The 21,271-nt window shown below is 39.3% G+C and overlaps 1 protein-coding gene across 1 annotated transcript in view; it reads right to left on the bottom strand.

Moving 5' to 3' along the window:
• Positions 1 to 1,393: 1,393 nt before the first annotated feature.
• The window catches only part of LOC118088525 (complement receptor type 2-like), a 70,957-nt gene continuing 51,079 nt past the window's right edge, over positions 1,394 to 21,271 (bottom strand). The window contains exons 15-20 of the mRNA XM_088673599.1: positions 14,756 to 14,938; positions 14,164 to 14,355; positions 12,116 to 12,307; positions 9,971 to 9,997; positions 6,717 to 6,783; positions 1,394 to 3,575 (exon numbers count right to left, since the gene is read on the bottom strand). Coding sequence (XP_088529725.1) covers positions 6,719 to 6,783; positions 9,971 to 9,997; positions 12,116 to 12,307; positions 14,164 to 14,355; positions 14,756 to 14,938 — 659 coding nt within the window. The 3' untranslated portion in view covers positions 1,394 to 3,575; positions 6,717 to 6,718. The remainder of the gene's footprint in view (positions 3,576 to 6,716; positions 6,784 to 9,970; positions 9,998 to 12,115; positions 12,308 to 14,163; positions 14,356 to 14,755; positions 14,939 to 21,271) is intronic.

Below are 21,271 nucleotides of genomic sequence, written 5' to 3'. Positions count from 1 at the left end.
GATGTGCAACCTGGGAGTCGTTTTGGACTCACAGCTGTCCATGGAGGCGTAGGTTAATTCTGTATCCAGGGCAGCTGTCTATCAACTCCATCTGGTACGCAGGCTGAGACCCTACCTGCCTGCAGACTGTCTCACCAGAGTAGTGCATGCTCTAGTTATCTCTCGCTTGGAGTACTGCAATGCGCTCTATGTGGGGCTACCTTTGAAGGTGACCCGGAAACTACAATTAATCCAGGATGCGGCAGCTAGACTGGTGACTGGGAGCAGCCGCCAAGACCACATAACACTGGTCTTGAAAGACCTACATTGGCTCCCAGTACGTTTCCGAGCACAATTCAAAGTGTTGGTGCTGACCTTTAAAGCCCTAAACGGCCTCGGTCCAGTATACCTGAAGGAGCGTCTCCACCTCCATCGTTCTGCCCGGACACTGAGGTCCAGTGCCGAGGGCCTTCTGGCGGTTCCCTCGCTGTGAGAAGCCAAGTTACAGGGAACCAGGCAGAGGGCCTTCTCGGTAGTTGCACCCGTCCTGTGGAACGCCCTCCCACCAGATGTCAAAGAGAAAAACAACTACAGTACCAGACTTTTAGAGGACATCTGAAGGCAGCCCTGATTAGGGAAGCTTTTAATGTTTAATAAATTATTGTATTTTAATATTTCTGTTGGAAGCTGCCGAGAATGACTGGGATTATTATTATTATTATTATTATTATTTATAGATGACCTTTGAGGGCCCACCTTTGCAATTCTAAGATTCTATGGTTCATCTGAGCTTGATCTCTATGGGTTGGAGATTAAAATGATGTTTTATGGATAGTAGCTTTCACTGCATGTAGCTGACCACTAGATAGCAGCAAAGAATTATCCAGAAGCCTTTATTTTGGCTTCTGGGGAGTCTTTTTGAATGTAATGTTTCTTTGGTTTATTTTTCCGACTCTATTGGGTGTTCAGTAGACGGGGTTTTATCCTTCATTGCCTTCTGATTCCAATAATTACCCTTCCTTCTGATAAGTAGCTATTCTGATCCAATAATTCTTCCTTCCCACATATCCACAAGTTTATTTTCCTTCAAATCCTTGTTCACCAACATGATTGTACATGTGCTATTACTCTCCAAAATTTAAATTGACTACACATGGTAATCTCTGGGTATAATGGGTCCCTGCCATGTGTAGGGTTGTGTAAAGAAAGTTTTGATTTTAGCCTTGTGACAGTGTTTTGGTGGACAGCTTTGTATATGATTGTACCTTACAGAATCATAGAATTGTAGTGCAGCTTATTTGCAGGGTCAAGGGGGTGGGCCTTTTGGTCCTCTGCAAATCAGCTATAAAATTAAATGAAAAATCTAGTAACCAGCAAAGACTACAGACCAAAGGAAAGTACTGTAATATGAAAATGTGATTTTAAAAAATTATTAAATTTATTAGACACTTGTCACTCAAAAGTCTCCAAGTGACTTAAAGTAAAGCGCTCAATTAGGGTGTGGTTAAAGAAAGCAAAAATGAAAACATTTAAAAGGAACAGGAGCAAATCAACATATACCCTTGAAGTTTTTAGCAATTTATACTTTTATTTACTTTCTCAACGAGAAGCATATTATATGTCAGGCAGTTATTCCTAATGGTTTAAATACAGTGGTACCTCTGGTTAAGAACTTAATTCATTCTGGAGGTCTGTTCTTAACCTGAAACTGTTCTTAACTTGAGGTACCACTTTAGCTAATGGGGCCTCCCACTGCAGCTGCGCTGTGGTGGCGCGATTTCTGTTCTCATCCTGAAGCAAATTTCTTAACCCGAGGTACTATTTCTGGGTTAGCAGTCTGTAACCTGAAGCATCTGTAACCTGAAGCGTCTGTAACCCGAGGTACCACTGTAACAGTATTTCTGCAATAAGATTAATTTTACAGAGTCTGTTTCTACTTGGGATTTTTAAAATATAAGTATTAATGTTACCAGTATTTAAAAATCATATGGCACAAATGTGGCATTGTTCCTTTAAGGGAGCAGGTGAAGGCTGCCCCAGCTAATATACAGATGGGATCTGGGGCGAGTGTATCATATATTTGGCCCAGGGGGTTATAATAGCATTCCAGACTTTTTGTGTGTAAATGTTTTGAAATTTTAATGTCATATACAGTGGTACCGGTACCTCGACTTACGAACAACTCGATGGGGGTAATGGCCGCGCGCTTACGAATGTCTCGACATTCGGGGGGAAACCGCAGCAGTTTTTTAGATAGGGTTGCTTCGAATTTTTCTGTTTCCAATGCATTCCTATGGGAACGTGCGTTTCCAATGGCGTTTTTCGACTTACGAAGGTGCAGTATGTGATTCAGCAGAGAATTATGCGGTAGGAAGTAACTTCCTTTAAAGGAAAATGGGTTATGTTGGAAGAATAAAAGCATGCAACTATCCTGGAAAGGATAGTGTTCTAGGTGGAATCTGATAGTTTTTTTTCTAAAGGAATTAGAATTAACTTTCATCTGTAGGAGATTGAAAATGACATTGTTGAAGCTGAGGATTTACTGGTGATCTGTGGTATGTATTGTTGTTGTTATTTTGTATATGGCTGAAAATTAACGTTAAGTATATTAGGATTTCATTTGTGGTGCAGACTACTATTGCAAGATTCTAACACAGTATAATTTTAGTCAAGGACTAGTAACTGCCTAAAAAGGTACAGGGACACACACTATCTACACACCATTTATAAAGCAGAGATTTAACATATCACATTGATACATATGCATGATATTTCTTACAATCTAAAATCTTTGATTCACAAACATACAAAAATATCTTCATAAATTTATACAAGTTATAAGATTCAGATTTAAAACAGTGGTCAGTGTAAACCAAATGCATCTGAAACATAAAGTCTTACCCCAGAATGGCTTTTGTGAACTTCTAAAATCCAAAGAGATTGAAAAAAGCAGCCGATTGTTACTCTGGAAAACCATCATGGATAGTAATGACATTCTCCTGTTTACAACAGAAGGACTACTACTGTATTTGGATATATTGGATTGTAAGAGGTTTTTAATTAATTCAAGGTAATCCCTTTTCATTACAACGGAGACTGACATCGAAGCAGTCTCAAAGTGGAATGACAGCGAAGCAGTCTCAAAGTCTTTTGACTCCGGGGCAGGGGGTGGGATACAGCCCTGGTTGGGTTTCTTCTGCTCTATAGCATTTAATGATGTGTCCAACATCTTTATGCTATACATTTCTCTAACAGCAGAAGACAGTGACAGTGCAGTTGAGCATATACACGGTGTAATGACATGAGGGCATGGGGTAAGTTGCAATGACTAGACATTAAGGAGAAGAAAGAAGAAAAGTCAGAACAGATGTGGCATTTTCAGAGATACTGTAACCTGGATTTCTTTTAACATTTAGTTCTATCCTCAGAGGCTGTTGGGGAATGCAGCAGTTTGTTCATATAGAATTCCACACGGTGCTGCCGCAGCAGCATTTGTTATTACACAAGTCACTTTTCCAAAGAGGTATGAAGATTCAGGAGAGCTTAAGCATCTTTGATATTCTAGGTGTATCATTTTAGCAGTCGTTTTAGAATAGCTAGAGTAAATGAAAAAAGAAAATAAGATTTTAAGCTTCGCACAGCTCCTAAAATTAACTGCAAGTCCTATACTTTAGCCTGAGGAAAGTAACAACAAAACAGTATACTTTTAAGGGTGAGTAAAATAATTTTGCAACATTAGTGCTATTTTTGCCAAAAGTACTACTTTTGGTTTTCCCCCCAGTAACTTACAGCAGTGGCATAGGAAGCCGCTCGGGCACCCGGAGCTGCAAACATAATGCGCACCCGGGGGCAGGGCATCACTATGTAGCGCACATGCGCAGTGTTGATACATATGGCGCATGCGTCACTACGTACGACACATGCGTCGCAACGTAGCAGGGTGCCGGAGGCAGCGCTGCTCGAGCTGCCCCTCAAAAGACAGAGCTAGGAGCGGGCCGCCCCCTCCGCTCCCCCCCCTTGCTATGCCCCTGACTTAGAGCATGATTCAACCTACAAGCCCTGCTAGAACAAGGATAGCTCAGTTGGTTAGAGCATGGTACTGATAATGCCATGGTTGTAGGATCGATCCCTGTATGGGACAGCTGCATATTCCTGAATTGTAAGGGGCTGAACTAGATTATCCTCAGGGTCCCTTACAACCCTACAGTTCTATGATAATGACACTGGGCAAGCTCTCGACTCTTAGGTATCCTATTTTTTAGGGATATTGTGTTACTGTTAATTTATATAGTATGCCGCATTTCAGCCAAAAGACATACCCAGGGTGACTGTTGCAAGGCTAACACTCTCTCAGATTCTTGGAGGAATGTCAAAACTTCTAACTCTGAGAACTCAAGTAAAGACACACAATACAGTCGTACCTCTGTTTACGTATCCCTCCGAATACGTAAACTTTGGGTTGCGAACATGGCAAACCCAGAAGTGTATACTTCCACGTTACACTGCGTGTGCATGCACAAAAACACTCGATTGTGCCGCGTGCATGTGCAGAAGGTCGCCTCCGGTTGCAGACTTTTTGGGATACGGCCGGGCCTCTGGAACGGATCCCGTCCGTAACGGAGGTACCACTGTATACCGTAACTTTGTACCAGGGCTGTCCTTCCTATTGGGCTGACTGGCGCGGTGCGCCAGGGTGCCCACCCAGCAGGGGGCGCATCAAGGGGGCCCATCAAGGAGGCATATGGAGCCGCCCGCACCTCCGCCTTGCCCGCTCTTGCCCGTCCTTTCTTGCTCTCTTGCTTGCTGATCTTTTGCTGTCATGATGCTCTCCTGCAGCCATTTTGTTATCTTAATGTAATTTTGCTGCCTGCTGACTCTCAGCCAGGAGTACTTGAGTTCAATCTCCATATGAGACAAACTCAGACTTTCTTGTGTAACTATTAAGTAAAGCTTGCCTTTCAGGGATCAAATCATGAACTGAAATGTGAGTAAACGTTTTGTTACTTTACTGAGAAAGACTCTTGTGTCTTTATTCTTGTAAGAAGGATTAAAGGGGACACCAGGAAATCATCTTAACTAAGAGATTCAAACAAATATGCAAACTAGCTTCCAGCTATATTGAGGGGAAATTGCTCTGCTACATCACTCACTAGCACAAGTGAAGAAGGATAATACCGTACTTACTCAATATATCCTTTCCTGCTATCCTTAACATTCCCACACTAATTACCTCATAGGGTTGTTGAGGTGATAAAATGGAGAGGGGGGGGGAACCATGTACTGCACCATGAGCTACTTGAATGAAAGGTGGAATATAAATAAATGAATAAAGCTAACCAACAACATAAACTATGACAGTTCTAACTGCAGGTGCATGTAATTAAACCATGTTTATAGTGTCCAGTTTTTAAGAAAAAAGCTTGGGATGGGACATTTCAGAGCAGACATGGGGAGAGGTGCTTAACTCTTACCAGTTCTGCTGTTTTCCTACCTCAAATCCCTGCCTCTACCCCATTGAGAGTTCAGATTCCAGGTTTAATTTAGGGCAGAGAAGCAGTAAGAAGGGTTCAACGACTCCTTTTTTCCTTTACACTTTATTTTATTTTAAAACAGCTGTTAGATTTAATTACATGCTTCACATGCAAATGCTTAATTCAGCCCAGAGTCTTTCATTTAAGTATTAGTATTGTAGGAATTTAATTTTAAATATATTTAATTTTATTTATATATGATAATGATTTTCACATTCATAACTATACATACATTTTAAGGTCAAATAAACACTCTGAAATAGAGGCTTGCAGAACTCTCAAAATAAGGCTTAAAATGGTAAATGGGCCCGACCATCAGGTCCAGTCGTGTCCGACTCTGGGGTTGCGGCGCTCATCTCACTCTATAGGCCAAGGGAGCCGGCGTTTGTCCGCAGACAGCTTCCGGGTCATGTGGCCAGCATGACAAAGCTGCTTCTGGTGAACCAGAGCAGCGCACGGAAACGCCGTTTACCTTCCCGCCAGAGCGGTCCCTATTTATCTACTTGCACTTTGTGGGAGAAAGTGCAAAATAAGGCTTACTATCTTATAAATGTAACCCAGCTAGGTGGGCTGGAGGTAGGCTATAGGCTTGTCTGAAAACATATTTTTATCATGCAATTAGATCTACTTTGCATGTGCTTATGCTGAGTAACTAGAATAAAGCCTTGTTTTAACAAACAATGGGTTAAATGTTAAAGATAAAAAGCACTTGTTTCAGCATTATAATTGTTGTTGTTGTTTCTTGAATCTGTAGATTTCCCTGGCATCTAGTATTGTGGGGGCTAAAATATCAAGGGCCCACAAGCTTAATACTGTATAGGAAAATTAAAAAGACACTGGGAAAGTAAGGATTACGCTCCTCAGTCTCAACCCTGGAAATTAAAATTCAATTTCATCAGTTAAATCAACTAAAGGATTATTTAGTCATCAACTAACTGAAGTGATTGAATCACCAAGCTCTTACATGCACAGGAGTGGAGTGCCTTATGCTACTCTGGAGGACCTGCACCCCATTTAGGTGTGGGCTTTCTGGGAGCTATACGGCTTTATCCCCAAAAGAAAGTGCTTAATAGCCACTGAATGAATGCACACCTTCTCGGATAAGAGATCTGGTCCCCCAGGCCCCCTTTTCTGTGTACATAATGTGTGTGGTGGTCCTCAGAGGTGCAAAGAAGAAAGGAGAGTAAGAGTTTGGTACAGTCTTACCTTTATTTGGAACACAAGGTCGTGTAAAGCGATTGGGCTGGCAGCCATAAGAAAACAAGCAAACATGCTTTAAGAAAAAACAGGGAAAAGTCACCTTAAGAACCCATTCACTGGTTTACTTTGAGATAGTAAAGAACAGAATGCACATGATTTCATCACATTTCTTTTCAAATATGCGGAACCATTTGAAATAGCTACTTTGCCATGATTTCCAGACATACTACTTCATAGACAATATGTGAATTCCCCCTAATTTTGTAACCATATGGTAAAAACCATAAAACTTCCTTGTATCATTTCTTCTGGAAAAGTACAGCAAGGGAATTGAAAACAAAAATGAATACCTGTAATCTGTATAACAATAAACCTCCTGAACAAACAATGGATAAAATTGTAGTTTGCTTCAAGAAATTATTGGAAAACCATCCATGAGGCAATACAACTGAGACTATTATTCAGATTTTGGAAAGAGACAATGATTATTCTAATAACTGAATCAGGGAAACATTGTCCACACCCTGAGTTTTACAAACTAGTTCTGCTTCTTAAAGAAGAATTTATTATAATACAGTTTCATGTGTTAACTCAAATTAGGCACAGGTAGGTAGCCGTGTTGGTCTGATGTAGTCGAAACAAAAAATAAATAAATCCTTCCAGTAGCACCTTAGAGACCAACTAAGTTTGTCATTGGTATGAGCTTTCGTGTGCATGCACACTTCTTCAGATACCAAGAAAGAAGTGTGCATGCAAACGAAAGCTCATACCAATGACAAACTTAGTTGGTCTCTAAGGTGCTACTAGAAGGATTTTTTTTTTGTTCAGATTAGGCAGAATTTATTCAAAATAGGAAAATATCAGCCAATATATAGTGACATAATGTCATCAATCCAGCAAATACAATATAGTCAATAGTGTTTCAATAGTTTCATTTTTAGAAAAGGCAATCAATCCACTTTGTGGATTATCAAAAACTCCTGGAACTGATTTTGGACGTGAGAGATGAATTGCGGCAGAACAATATAGAGATTCGCAAAATAAGACAGAACTGTGTGGAAAGTGAAGGTGTTGGTCTCAGTAGAGAATGAACTGAAGCAAGATGAACAAGCACCATCCGGGGGCATTGTAAATGACTTTGCAGAAGAGGAGGAAGATCCATCAGTCCTGGACAATATAACTGAACTTTAAAAAGAGGAGGGAGATGTATAGAATACTGTTCCCCCAGTGGGAGAGGGGTAACAAGACTTATGTTTGATTCAAGGAGTCCTCAAATAAGAACCAGCATGGAACAATGTCCTCCCAGTGAGAGAGGGAGGGCAGAATCCATGCTGGGGCCTGAGCTTAACTGGGGGGGGGGGGATTGAGATAGGGCTGAAAAGTGGAAACATAGCTGGATGGTACTGTGCTACAGTTAGAAAATTGGGGGGGGGGCAGCAGGGGACAAAGAAGGGAGAGTGGTGGACAGGTGGTGAAAGAGTGGGAATAGGGTGAGGAATAACATTGGGTTATTTTCTGATTAAGATGGTCCGAAACACGAATGTTTTATGGAGCTGGTTGATATATCTGGGAGATCCGGAGTCCAGGGGAAGGGGGGTAGAATTAGATAAATGTGGTTAAAGGTTATTATGACAGAAGAAATAACATTTGAATGTATGGAAAATTTTGGGGTATAAATTGTGAAGCTAAAGGAAGAATTAGAGATGGATGGGAAAATAAAGTTAGATTTGGATTAATTAATGAATTATAGGTTGAGGATAGTCAATGTCTTTTTCTTTTCTTTGAGTAGATTAGAATTGGTTGGGAAATAATGGAAAAATTGTGTCAGAATGATTTAAGATGATAAAGGAAAATTGCTTAATTTAGATTTAATGGACCCAGGGGGGGGGGAATCGAGGAAGTCCACAATGTCAAGTTAATGTTATGAATTGATATGTTTTTTTCTTTCTTTTTTCTTTTCTTTTTTTTGATTATGTTTTATTTTTACTTTTTGTGTTAAAATGTTTGAAAATAAATTTTATTTGGGGGAAAAAGAGTTCCATGACCCTTGAGGCCTTATCTGCCAAGCCACAGCCCCACATTCTAGTGCCATTGCCTGCTTGACATGTGTCCTTGAACTGTAATGATACCTCTGTCTTTGCTGGATGGTGAGATATACTTGTAAGAAATCACTGGGTTTTTTGCACGGCTGGATTGTGGAACTTTTGAACAGGTGTCTGGACGCAGTTTTGGGGTGGAGCAAAGCAGACAAGCTGAAGATTAAGACAGGATTGGGATTCTGTGAGTGTCTATTGTTTTGAATAGAGGTATTCAACTGGATCTGGAGATATTTAAACACATTCTGAAAGTCCAAATTTGTAACTTGGGGATCCTCCTAGACTTAGTGTTATTTATGGAAGCACAGGGAACAGAAGTGCCTAAGAGTGTGTTTCATCAATTTCGACTGATGTGCCAGCAACAATTGCATTTGAACGCATTGGACCTATTTGCTTCTGAGCCCAAATAAAGTGTGGGTTTTTACTTTTACAACACTAAATGTTTTGTGGTCAAGTGACTTATCATACTGCCTATGCCAGGGGTGGGAAACCTCCAGCATGTGGGTCAATCTTGGTCTATCAGGTCTGATTTGGTTTCTGAGGTCATTTCTTCCAAACCAAACCACACCCACTTGTTAATCAACTGTTTGGTGCAGAGGCAGGATTCAGTCCTGCTGGGCACTATTTTGCGAGTTCTTTTCCTGTGGGGAAAATACTAGTAATGCATACTCATCCCCTCCCCACCAGCCTGCAGGTCAACTTTGACAGTTAATTGGAAGCAACCACCTGTCAAGCTTAGCCCATGGGGTGGGAAGAAATAAATATCTTTCCCACGGAGCCACAAGCTTTCTCCACCTTGAACATCTATCGACAGTTACAGAAGTCCTGTATGAATGCTCACCAGCAGAGTCAGGTAGGTTGGTGGGCAGAACACAGAATTTATGACGGTAGGCCCAAGGATACAAAACTCTCTACCATGGGAGATGCAGGCTTTGAAAACATTTCTGATGCAGACAATTTTTAAAGTAAGAGGTTATGGTTTTATTGTGTTACTGTAATGGGCATGGTTTGGATTTTATAAGTTAAAAATGCTTAACATCTTTGAATAATGCTCAGCTTTCCTATTGTAAAAGTACGTAGATTCTGCAAAACTCTGGTCCTTGCTTAAGAAATTTGAAAATGCATTTTCAGGTATTTCTTATTCAGTTTCAATAAATTACATACCAAATATAAGCAGTACGAAGACAAAACCTAGAAGAGAGGGGAAATGATTTAAGTGAGCTTCTCACAAAACTTAAATATTAATTAAAAGAAATCCTCATTCACACTGGCAGTGACATCAGAAATAAATTTTAGCTGAAGCACTGCCAATGACTATTAATTTCACACTACAGCTGGTGGACATATTTCAGGGCCAGAGTAGATGTGATGCTAAATGTGTCGCGTTATTAGGTCTTGTTCTTAAAAAGGAGGCATGGGGGGATTTTTTTGTCCACTTGTGTGGGGTGTAACCCTTTCCCCCTCTGGTACTGTCCTGATGAAAATTACTAGCTCAGTTACCAGCCCCAGGAGGAAAGCACCAAATGGCACCAATTACATGGTTTCAAAGGTATATATTCCACCTTTTAAAGCATTTTTTAAATATTTTTGTAAATCAAAACAATGTATAATCACTATAAAAAACATGTCAATAGTATTAACAGCAAAGGATAAAAGCAGAACCAGGAGATTACAACTATCTTAATTAGTTACCACTGAAGGCCAGGAGAATTAAATGTGTTTACTTCAGGGATGCCACTCATATTTCAGGAGGGAATTCCAAAGATGGGGTGTTGCCACAGAGAAACTCTAAGTGGTGGGGCAAGAGGACTCCAAAGATGCAACCTATATTCAGGTTTGTATTGGAGGAGGCTCTCTTTCAGATATTTTAGTCTCAAGACACTTTAGATCTACTAAGGTAGAACCGGCACCATGAGTTACCGGTAAGTATGGAAACAAATCTGAAATCATTGCAATTGATGTAAAACCAGCATACTACGGTCTGAAAGCACATACCCGCCAACTATGTTTTGCAGCAGCTGCAGTTTCCGAACACTCTTCAAGGGCAGCCCTACACCTGTAAGTGACCAAGGTATGTATCACCATGGTCAGAACTATCTTTTCCGGGAAGGTAAGTAACTAGTACACCAGGCAAAACTATGTCACAGCCCTGGAGCTGGATTCATTGTCTTCAATGGATGAGGGTAAAAACTCGGAAGCAGAAGGGGAAAGACCTGCGGGACCAATCCTAGAAGCACTTCCATCAGATAAGTCTGTGGTGCCAGTGCCGCTCCAATATGAGGCTATAGTGTAGCCATCTTCAGACTCTAAGGACTCCATCACAGAGGCCCCAGTTGAGACCAGGGTCTCCCCTGCTTCACTGGAGTAGAAGACTGATGGAACAGGCTGGGGGCCTTTAATTGAAAAGGCACCTTCCAGTGCAAACAGGGCTAGCTGCTATATATGTCTTAGTCTCTGTTTGATGCTTGTTGAAATAACATTTCCTCCTCCCCAACCAAGGTGGGTGGTGAGACCACATCCTACTCAAGTAAAGGAACAATTGGGAACTGACTTTAAGTACCTGCCTCGCTCTCCACCTTGGTCCAATTCATTACTCCAAAGATCTACATGGCCACCTCAGTCCTGACAGTTCTTAATATCCAAAAAGAACAAGGATCCAGGTGGTAAGTCTCAAGCTTCCAAGAAGCTTCTCTACATCTTAAGGTTGGAATACCAGGTATCATTGCAAACTCTGACATCCAAGTATAATAGCAATTTTATCCACAAAATGAAACACGAACACAAACATGACAGTACATGTAGTAGTTCCTTCCCCATCTGGCCATTTGTTTCTGTTTATAATAGTCTAGTTTCTTTTTCAATGTGGCTTTTCATTATAAAATGGAATGTAGGAGAATGCTGTTTGCTTCTAATTGGTTTTAAATATCACACTTCTTAAAGAGTTGCTAGAATAGAAATTTACTTTACTTCAGATCAGAATGGGAAACCTATGGACCTTCAAAGATTGTTAGGATTTTTTAGGAGTTGTAGTAGTCCTGGCTTTATTCTGGCTTTAGATTATCCATTGGTGTCAGGAACAGGTTCCCCAGCCACCTACCGGTATCCTCTTTCCTAGCTCACCCACAGGGACTCTTAATTATTACAGATAGTGCTCCCAGTGGCCTACTGCCAGGTGAACTGCCTATATGCATCAAACTCAAGATAGTAATAGAAAGAAAATCTCCTGTATGAGGAAAAGCAAGAGTGACACCTGAAAAGTGACAGCAGTGTCAGAGAAGTGTTGCTATATATCTACAACTTCATACGTACTCAGATAACAAGATGGAAGTTCAGGTGACCATTGCTTCCCACCAATGTAGCGAATCTCAGATGGCCCTGATAATGTATAGCCAGCGGAACATTGAACAGTAACTTTATCTCCAGGCTCATAGCTGGTTTTCTTCCCCCAGATTATTTTCGCATTAGGGATAGACAGGTAATAAATGTCTGGTGAAGTTCTAACTGAAAACACAAACTATTATAAACAAAACAAAGCAACACTAAAGTCCACATTATTTTCCAAATATTTCATAGTTGAGCTTAACAAAGTGTTGTTGTGGTTGTGGTTTGTGGTTGGAAGGGCTGTAGCTCAGTGATAGCACACTTACTTTGTATGCAAAAGATCCCATGTTTAATTTATGTTATCTAGAGCTGGGAATGCCCCCTGCCCAAAATACTGGAAAGCTGCTGCCTGTCAGTATGGGTAATACTGACCTAAATGGCCCAATAGTCTGACTTGGTTAAAAAAAAGGCTCTTAATTCTTGGTTTGTATACAGCCTGGATAAACAGTAGTGCCTTAGCCTGGCATCAGAAAGCTGACAGTGATGGTGCCGGGTGTGTTTCCCAGGGGAAAGCATTCCACAAACAAAGAGTGACCCACTTAAAAAGCCCATTATTGTGTTGCCACCTCCTACACCTCTTCCAGAGGTGGGTACACTGAGGAAGTCTCTCATTATAACTACAGAGTCCATGAAAGTTCATATGAGCTGACGAAAGTCCCTAAGTTATTGAGGTTCTGAGCAATGTAAGGTTTTATGGCTCAAAATTCGCCATCATCCTTCCTCTACCATCAAGCTGTGAGTAGCAAAGTTAATTGAGTTCTATTTCTTGTTATATTGATCCGATTTGATGTCTCTCCCATTCTTTCAGTTTCTGGAATTGTAGTACATACAATAATGAGCAAAATAGCAACCCCAACTGACTGTTTTTCAAGCAATGTTTTGCTGTGTATACTCCCAGATTAGTTAATTCAAAGGGAAAGGATACAACACTCTGCTTTAATTAATGCAATACATTTCCTTGACAGTAGGCAGACACCATACTACTTTAAACAATTGTTCTGATTAGTTCCTAGACTATCCTTTGAACATAAGGCAAAGCAATGCCTTTTGAATCCAGCTAGCAATTAATCAGTGCAGCTCCTCTTGCATTATATGTGAGCACAAACATAGGGAGGTATTAAATAGCACTATGATGAGTTATTAATTGTGTGGCAAATAAACACAGAAATCACCGCCCATTAGGCACAGGTCAATATGCAGGGGACACACTATTAGTATGTGGGGGAAATGTCAATAGATTAAAATATCTCACTTATTCATTTTACTAAGTACATCACATTCTAGAATTAGAAATCAAACTACTGAATCATTCATTATACACTATTATTCACCTTATAGACCACTATAGGAAAGGAGCAACTGTCTAGAGCAGTGGTTCCCCATTGGGGGTCCATGGATCCCAGAGGGTCAATGGCACCATTTACATAACAAAAACAGAGAGAGATCAAATCATAGAGATATCAAGATTTTCAAAAGTAGGGGGGTCTGTAGTGTGGCTTTTGAAAATCAGAGGGTCCGCTGTATTTAGCTAATTGGGAACCACTGGGCTAGGGAATGGAACCTGATGTGAATAACCCAAAGCGATATTTATACCTATGGGACCCAGGTGGCACTGTGGGTTAAACCACAGAGTCTAGGGCTTGCTGATCAGAAGGTCGGCGGTTCGAATACCTGCCACGGGGTGAGCTCCCATTGCTCGGTCCCAGCTCCTGCCCACCTAGCAGTTCGAAAGCACATCAAAGTGCAAGTAGATAAATAAGGACCGCTCCGGCGGAAAGATAAACGGCGTTTCCGTGCACTGCTCTGGTTCACCAGAAGCAGCTTTGTCATGCTGGCCACATGACCCAGAAGCTGTCTGCGGACAAACGCCGGCTCCCTCGGCCTATAGAGCGAGATGAGCGCCACAACCCGAGAGTCGGACACGACTGGACCTGATGGTCAGGGGCCCCTTTACCTTTACCTATATTTATACCTACAGAAACATGCTTGCACAAGAGGATACCAGGAATTGTAGCCTTGGCATTCTACTTTCATCTCCATGGTTTCATCAGGAAAAGAATACTGCTTATTACAGGTTACAAAAACAGCTGTTCCAATCTTATACTGATGTTGCAATGGATGCACAGTCCCACTTGGAATTAATGGGGCACCGCATAATTCTGGATCAACTGCAACAAAAAAAGTCCCCACAAAAATTGTAAAAAAAACCAGTGTGTTCCATGAGGGAAGATGAAATATAAATGGAAACAAACAAACAAACTTGTTCTAGCTAATTAAAGAACTCACAAGAGGGAAACTGAAATAAGAACTGGCCCTTTATAAACAACACACATTCCCCTCAAAGTGCATTCTGCCAGGATGTCAAATATTCGTTTAACAATTCAACAGTCACACATACTTTGCTAATGCTATCCGACAGGATAAAATTGGGAGAGAATTTGGGAGATGTCCCTTCTGATGTCAGACTTGAATTTATAAAATGAAAAGCACATGTCCACAATTAGTAAACCATCTTTTATCAATAACTGAGGAAGCATAACTGCTATTTGAATGCTTTTATATTCTTACTTTTTTTACATGATGGCAGCGCAGGATACCAGCTACTGTTCGCTTCACATTTAATCAAATAATTTCCCGTCAGAAAGTATCCAATTTTGCATTCAAATGTAATAGTGTTGCCATACGTATATGAATCTCCAAATCCACTTAATATTAATCCATGTTTAACTACTGGATCTTCACATTTCACCACTATAAGCAGACAGGAATATTAAAAAACAAAAACTAAGAAATAGAACATTGCATATAGTTTATTTACATTTTCTCAAATATCAGTATATTCTGTTGAAGCCTTATTAAAAAGTTTGTTTTCTATTAAAAAAACCCAAATACTGATACTCATTGTCTGGCTATACGTTACATTGTGCCCTATATCTTCTATGTCACATGTTCTCTACAAAAGTTGTTACTACCTTGGATATTTAAAATAAATAAAACTAAAACGTGGTGTCACTTGCATTAGAATTGCTGATCTGTATATAATGTTTAAGTTGGTATTCTGAACAATTACATATATATATAGGAATATGCACACGAAAGCTTTTACCCAGAACAAACTTAGTTGGTTAATAATTTTTTAGCTCCAAGTGCTAATAAATATATGGTGACAGATCCAGTACAGAAATGCTAAACAGATACTATGGAAGCCCGATCCATCCATTGACCATCAGACCACAAAGCATGATGAATGGATCTCTCAAATGTTTCAGTTTTGCAGACAAAACATAAATGGCTTTATTCGCAGCTTTAGTCATTATGATTTTTTTAAAAAGGAACTGAAGCTTCTCTCCCAATGCAAATAGAGGCCATATAAGGAAACAAAGCGTGAACCCCACTCCCCATGCCATGATCGTGGATCCAATCTATCTCCAGCCCCCTTTCTGTGTATAACCTGATAAGTGATTCAGTGAAGGGTTAGGATTTGAGCAAACTCATAAATTCATGAATTTAGCCAAAGGGAATTCCCAAATTGGATACAGAATGCCTAGATAAGAACTATAAAAAATAAAAAAATAAAAACGACGTTAGATATCTAGGGATCAAATAAGGTTCCCACGGTAAGTGGTCTAAACTCAGCCCAAAGTTACCAGCAGAGGACATCAATATTAGAGGGAGACAACAATACAGACATGAAAGATCTCATAGGAGCAATGGAAAGAATAGGAAAAAATCTAAGCGACAAGATGACAACCCTAGACAGAAATATAAAAATAATAGATGGCAAGATGGAAACTATGGGAACCAAGATAGAAAAGAACTCCAACTTAATCCTGGACCTTTAAAAACAAGTGAGTGAACTGACAGTAAAACATAAAGAACTAGAAACAACGGTCCAAGAGGTTAAAACTAAAACACAGAAACAAGATGAACTGTTGAAAAAAATTCAACAGGACCAACAAAAAGATGAAAAGATACCAGGAAAAAAACGATGAAATTGATGAGTTAAGAAAAATACAGGAAGAGCCCTATGATGCCTCGGCGATATTGGAGATGAAGCAAAAAGAGACGATTCTCCGCCTAAAAAGGGTAAAAGAGACTCAAGATGAAGATATAACGACGAAACTGACAAAAGAGATTGCAGCATGGCTGGGAGTCGAAGAAGAACTGACATTGGACATTGAAAAAATATTCAGAATAAGACTTAATAAACACAAATTTAGGAGAGAACCGGGAGATTGTCTGGTCTTTCTAAATTCAAGACTGTTAAGAGATAAACTTCTATTGAAAGGCAGGACGGACCCATTACTCATAGAAGGAAACCATGTAGAGATAATGAAGGAAATTCCAACACGTCTATTGAAAAAAAGGGACAATTACAAATTTATGACAACGGCGTTAAGGAAAAGTAAAATAATGTTTAAATGGGAATTCCCTGAGGGACTATCTTTCACCTAAAAAGACAGAAGGTGAACTTTTAGATCGGTGGAAAAAGTGGGATGTTATTTGCCTACAAGAAACACACATATCCAAAAATCATGTAAGAGTACTAAAAAATAACAGATTAGGGATTAGGGATGGAATTTGTGGCGGCAGGAACAGAAAAGAAAAGAAAAGGGGGGTTGTTCTTTATATAAATACCTCATTGAAACCCCAAATGTTATTTCAAGATGAAGAAGGAAGAGTACTAGGAGTAGAAATTCATACGTGAGGGGAAAATAATTATACAGTGGTGCCTCGCTTAACGAATGCCCTGCTTAACGAAATTTCCGCTTAACGAAAGGATTTTTTGAGCGGAGGTTGCCTCGCTAGACGAATGCATTTTATGAAAAATTCATCTAGCGAATCGCGGTTTCCCATAGGAATGCATTGAAATTCAATTAATGCGTTCCTATAGGCAAAAAAAAGTTTAAAAAAATCAGTGCATTCCTATGGGATTCGCTAGACGAATTTTTCGCTATAAGAAAAGACCCGTGGAACGAATTAATTTCGTCTAGCGAGGCACCACTGTACTAGGGATCTATGTCCCAAACAATAGGAAGGGTGAATTATTTTAAAATGTAGAAGAAAAATGTGGGATTATATGGGAGAAAATATAATATTAATAGGAGATATGAATTGAGTAATATCAATAGAAATGGATAGACCGCAAAGAGAAAGAACAAGTAATTCTGGTAAACTACCTCTTTTCTTTTTTCATTTAATAGAAAATTTTTTATTTATATGACACATGGAGAATGAAAAACCCTACTGGGAAAGATATTACACACTATTCGGAGGCGAGGAAATCTGGGGGAAGAATCAATACAATATGGCTAACAAAGAAATAAATGTTAAATTTAGAAAAAGCTGAGATTTTGAATAGATCTATTTCAGACCATAAGCCAGTGACAATTCAAATGAGGTTTCAAAATAAAACTAAAGGGAGGTGGAGAATGAATGATGAAATTTGGAGAGATGACAAGTGTGTGTGAAGAGCAAAAGAAGTCCTGAAAGAATTTTTTGAAATAAATGAAAGACAAGAAACTGATAAGAAACTAATGATGGGAAACAAGCAAAGCCTTTATGAGAGGCTTTGCAATTCAACAAATGGGGAGGATTAAAAAGGAAAAAACATAATGGAGATGAACAAACAAATAAGAGAGAAAGAGAAAGATTTAATAAAGGATCCAAGAAATGAAGAATTATTGCAACATATTAAAAAAATTACAATCCCACTTATCTGATTTAATAAATAGTGAAGTTAAAAATAAAATTATCTGGACAAAACAAAGATACTTTGAGCAGGCAAATAAACCCGGAAGAATGCTAGCTTGGAAAGAAAAACAAACGGAAAGAGTAATTAATAAGATCATAAACAAAGGTAAAGAAATTACAGACCTACAACAAATCGAGGTCAGTTTTATAAAATATTACAAAAAATTGTATAAAGAAGGGAAAAAAGAAATCCAAAAGTATTTAATCGAAAATAACCTACCTGAAATTAATGAAATAGAATACCAATACCTTAATGCAGAAACTGAATAAGAAGAATTTAGAAACGTAATAAGGAAAACGAAAGATGGGAAATCACCAGGACCTGACAGGATTTCAATTAAATATTACAAAAAATTAGAAGAAATATTGGCACCTAAACTTAAATTATGAATGAAGCCATAGAAAAATGAGAAATACCAAAATCCTGGCAAGAAGCCTTAATAACATTGATTCCCAAAAAAGGTTCAGATCTAAATTTAATTAAAAAATTAGAGACCAATTTCTCTATTAAATATAGATTATAAACTCTTTACCGGAATCTTAGCAAACAGAATGAAAAACCTACTAAATAGAATAATAGAGAAAGATCTAGCCAGCTTCCTCCTGGGGAGACAAATAAAAGATAACATCGGGATAATCATTGACCTTATCGAATATACTGAATGGAAACCCAGCATGAGAATAGCAATGCTGATGGTAGACGCTGAGAAAGCTTTCGACAGCGTGTCATGGAGCTTCTTAAGTAATACTTGTGATCGCATGAAACTGGGACAGAAATTTATAAATGGAATACAAGCAATTTTTAAAGAACAGAAAGCCAAATTAATCATAAATAATGAAATTAAAGAGGAATTTAAAATTGAAAGAGGGACGAGACAGGAGTGCCCCTTATCGCCCCTCTTATTTATCATGACTCTGGAAACATTACTAATTGCGTTGAGGAAAGATAAAGAAATAAGGGTATTAACTTGGGAACGCTTTGCTACAAAGTCAAAGCGTTCACTGATGATGTGATTATTATGACAGAAAACCCAGAAGAAGGAATTCAGAAAGCCTTAGACAAAGTGGAAAATTTTGGCAAGGTATCCGGATTTAAACTAAATAAAGAATAATCTAAAATGTTGACAAAAAATATGAGATAGGGATAAAGAAGAATTGGGGGGGGGGGAGGAATCAAAATAGAAAATAAAGTAAATTACCTAGGAATATGGGTTACTAAGGGACCCAGGTGGCACTGTGGGTTAAACCACAGAGTCTAGGGCTTGCTGATCAGAAGGTCGGCGGTTCGAATACCTGCCACGGGGTGAGCTCCCGTTGCTCGGTCCCAGCTCCTGCCAACCTAGCAGTTCTAAAGCACGTCAAAATGCAAGTAGATAAATAGGAACTGCTACAGCGGGAAGGTTTGCCAGAAGCGGCTTTGTCATGCTGGCCACATGACCTGGAAGCTATACGCCGGCTCCCTCGGCCAATAATGCGAGATGAGCGCGCAACCCCAGAGTCGGTCACGACTGGACCTAATGGTCAGGGGTCCCTTTACCTTTATCTTTATGGGTAACTAACAAAAATACAAACCTGTTCAAAGATAATTATGTCAAAATGGAAGGAAATAAAAAAACAGCCTAGAGAAATGGAAAAACCTAAAGCTTTCAATCTGGGGCAAGGTCTCTATGATAAAAATGATAGTTCTACCGAAAATTCTATTGCTATTCCAAAACATCCCCATAATAATTGGAATGAAATACTTTAAAGATTTAGCAAACTTTATTTGGCAAGGGAAGAAGGCAAGAATGAAAATGGAAATACTGAAGGGCGCAAAAGAAACCGGAGGCTTCGCATTTCCAGACCTGAAAAGATACTTCGAAGCAGCCTGCTGGACTTGGTTAAAAGATTGGTTAATTTTTAAAAAAACTGACATCTTGGAACTAGAAGGTTGTAATAAATTTTATGGCTGGCATGGATATTTGATGTACGAAAAGTGCAAAATTCACAAGGATTTCAAAAATCACACAGTAAGGAAAGAGTTAGTGGAAGTTTGGGAAAGAACAAAAGAAAGAATAATAGATAAAACCCCTTGGTGGACATCGCCGCTAGAGGCAAATCCCACGCTAAAATGTAATTTTAAAAAGTATGGCTAACCTACAGAGAGATAAGAGAAAACATAAACGGGAATATCAAATTGAAGGAATACGAATAATTAAAAACTAGAGGAGTATCTTGGTTAAAATACTTTCAATTGAAGGCAACATATGAAAAAGATATAAAAACTAGGGGGTTCGGAAATAAGGTTACAAGATTTGAAAAAGAAGTTCTTTATGATAATGAAAAAACACTCTCCAAAATGTATAGGCTCTTAGATAATACAGAATCAGACTCGGAAACAAAGAATAAGTATATATGCAAGTGGGAACAAGACCTGGGGTGGAAATAGAACACAGTGAATGGAGGAAGTTCTGGGAGAAAAATATAAACTTTACAGCATGCTACACATTAAGGGAGAACTTTATGAAACTCCACTACAGATGGTATTTGGCTCCAGATAGGATAGCGAAAATAAATAAAACTATGAATAACTAATGCTGGAGATGCCACAATGCGATCGGCACCCTCTACACCATATGTGGTGGACCTGTCCCAAAATTAGAAAGTTTTGGGAAACAATACATGAAGGGACTCAAAAATTATTAAAAATATCCTTTACCAAAAGGGCAGAGTCCTACCTACTAGGAATTTTATACAATGATATCTCCATTGATAAAATTAACATCTTTCTATATGCATCAACGGTGGCGAGAGTAATAATAGCAAGAACTTGGAAAGGAGATAATATACCAACGAAAGGGGAATGGATAGACATGAAGCTATATGAATATCTAGAGCTAGCTAAACTAACAGAATACAACAAAAACCAAAAGACAATATCAAGAAACAATTGTTTTGTTGTTTGTTGTTTAGTCGTTTAGTCGTGTCCGACTCTTCGTGACCCCATGGACCATAGCACGCCAGGCACTCCCGTCTTCCACTGCCTCCCGCAGTTTGATCAAACTCATGTACGTAGCTTCGAGAACACTGTCCAACCATCTTGTCCTCTGTCGTCCCCTTCTCCTTGTGCCCTCCATCTTTCCCAACATCAGGGTCTTTTCCAGGGAGTCTTCTCTTCTCATGAGGTGGCCAAAGTATTGGAGCCTCAGCTTCACGATCTGTCCTTCCAGTGAGCACACAGGGCTGATTTCCTTCAGAAAGGATACGTTTGATCTTCTTGCAGTCCATGGGACTCTCAAGAGTCTCCTCCAGCACCATAATTCAAAAGCATCAATTCTTCAGCGATCAGCC

Source organism: Zootoca vivipara, chromosome 7, assembly GCF_965207765.1.
Source record: "Zootoca vivipara chromosome 7, rZooViv2.hap1.1, whole genome shotgun sequence".
NCBI classification, from domain to species: domain Eukaryota; kingdom Metazoa; phylum Chordata; class Lepidosauria; order Squamata; family Lacertidae; genus Zootoca; species Zootoca vivipara.
Note: the sequence above shows the minus strand (reverse complement) of the source record. Positions and strands in the feature narration are given on the sequence as shown.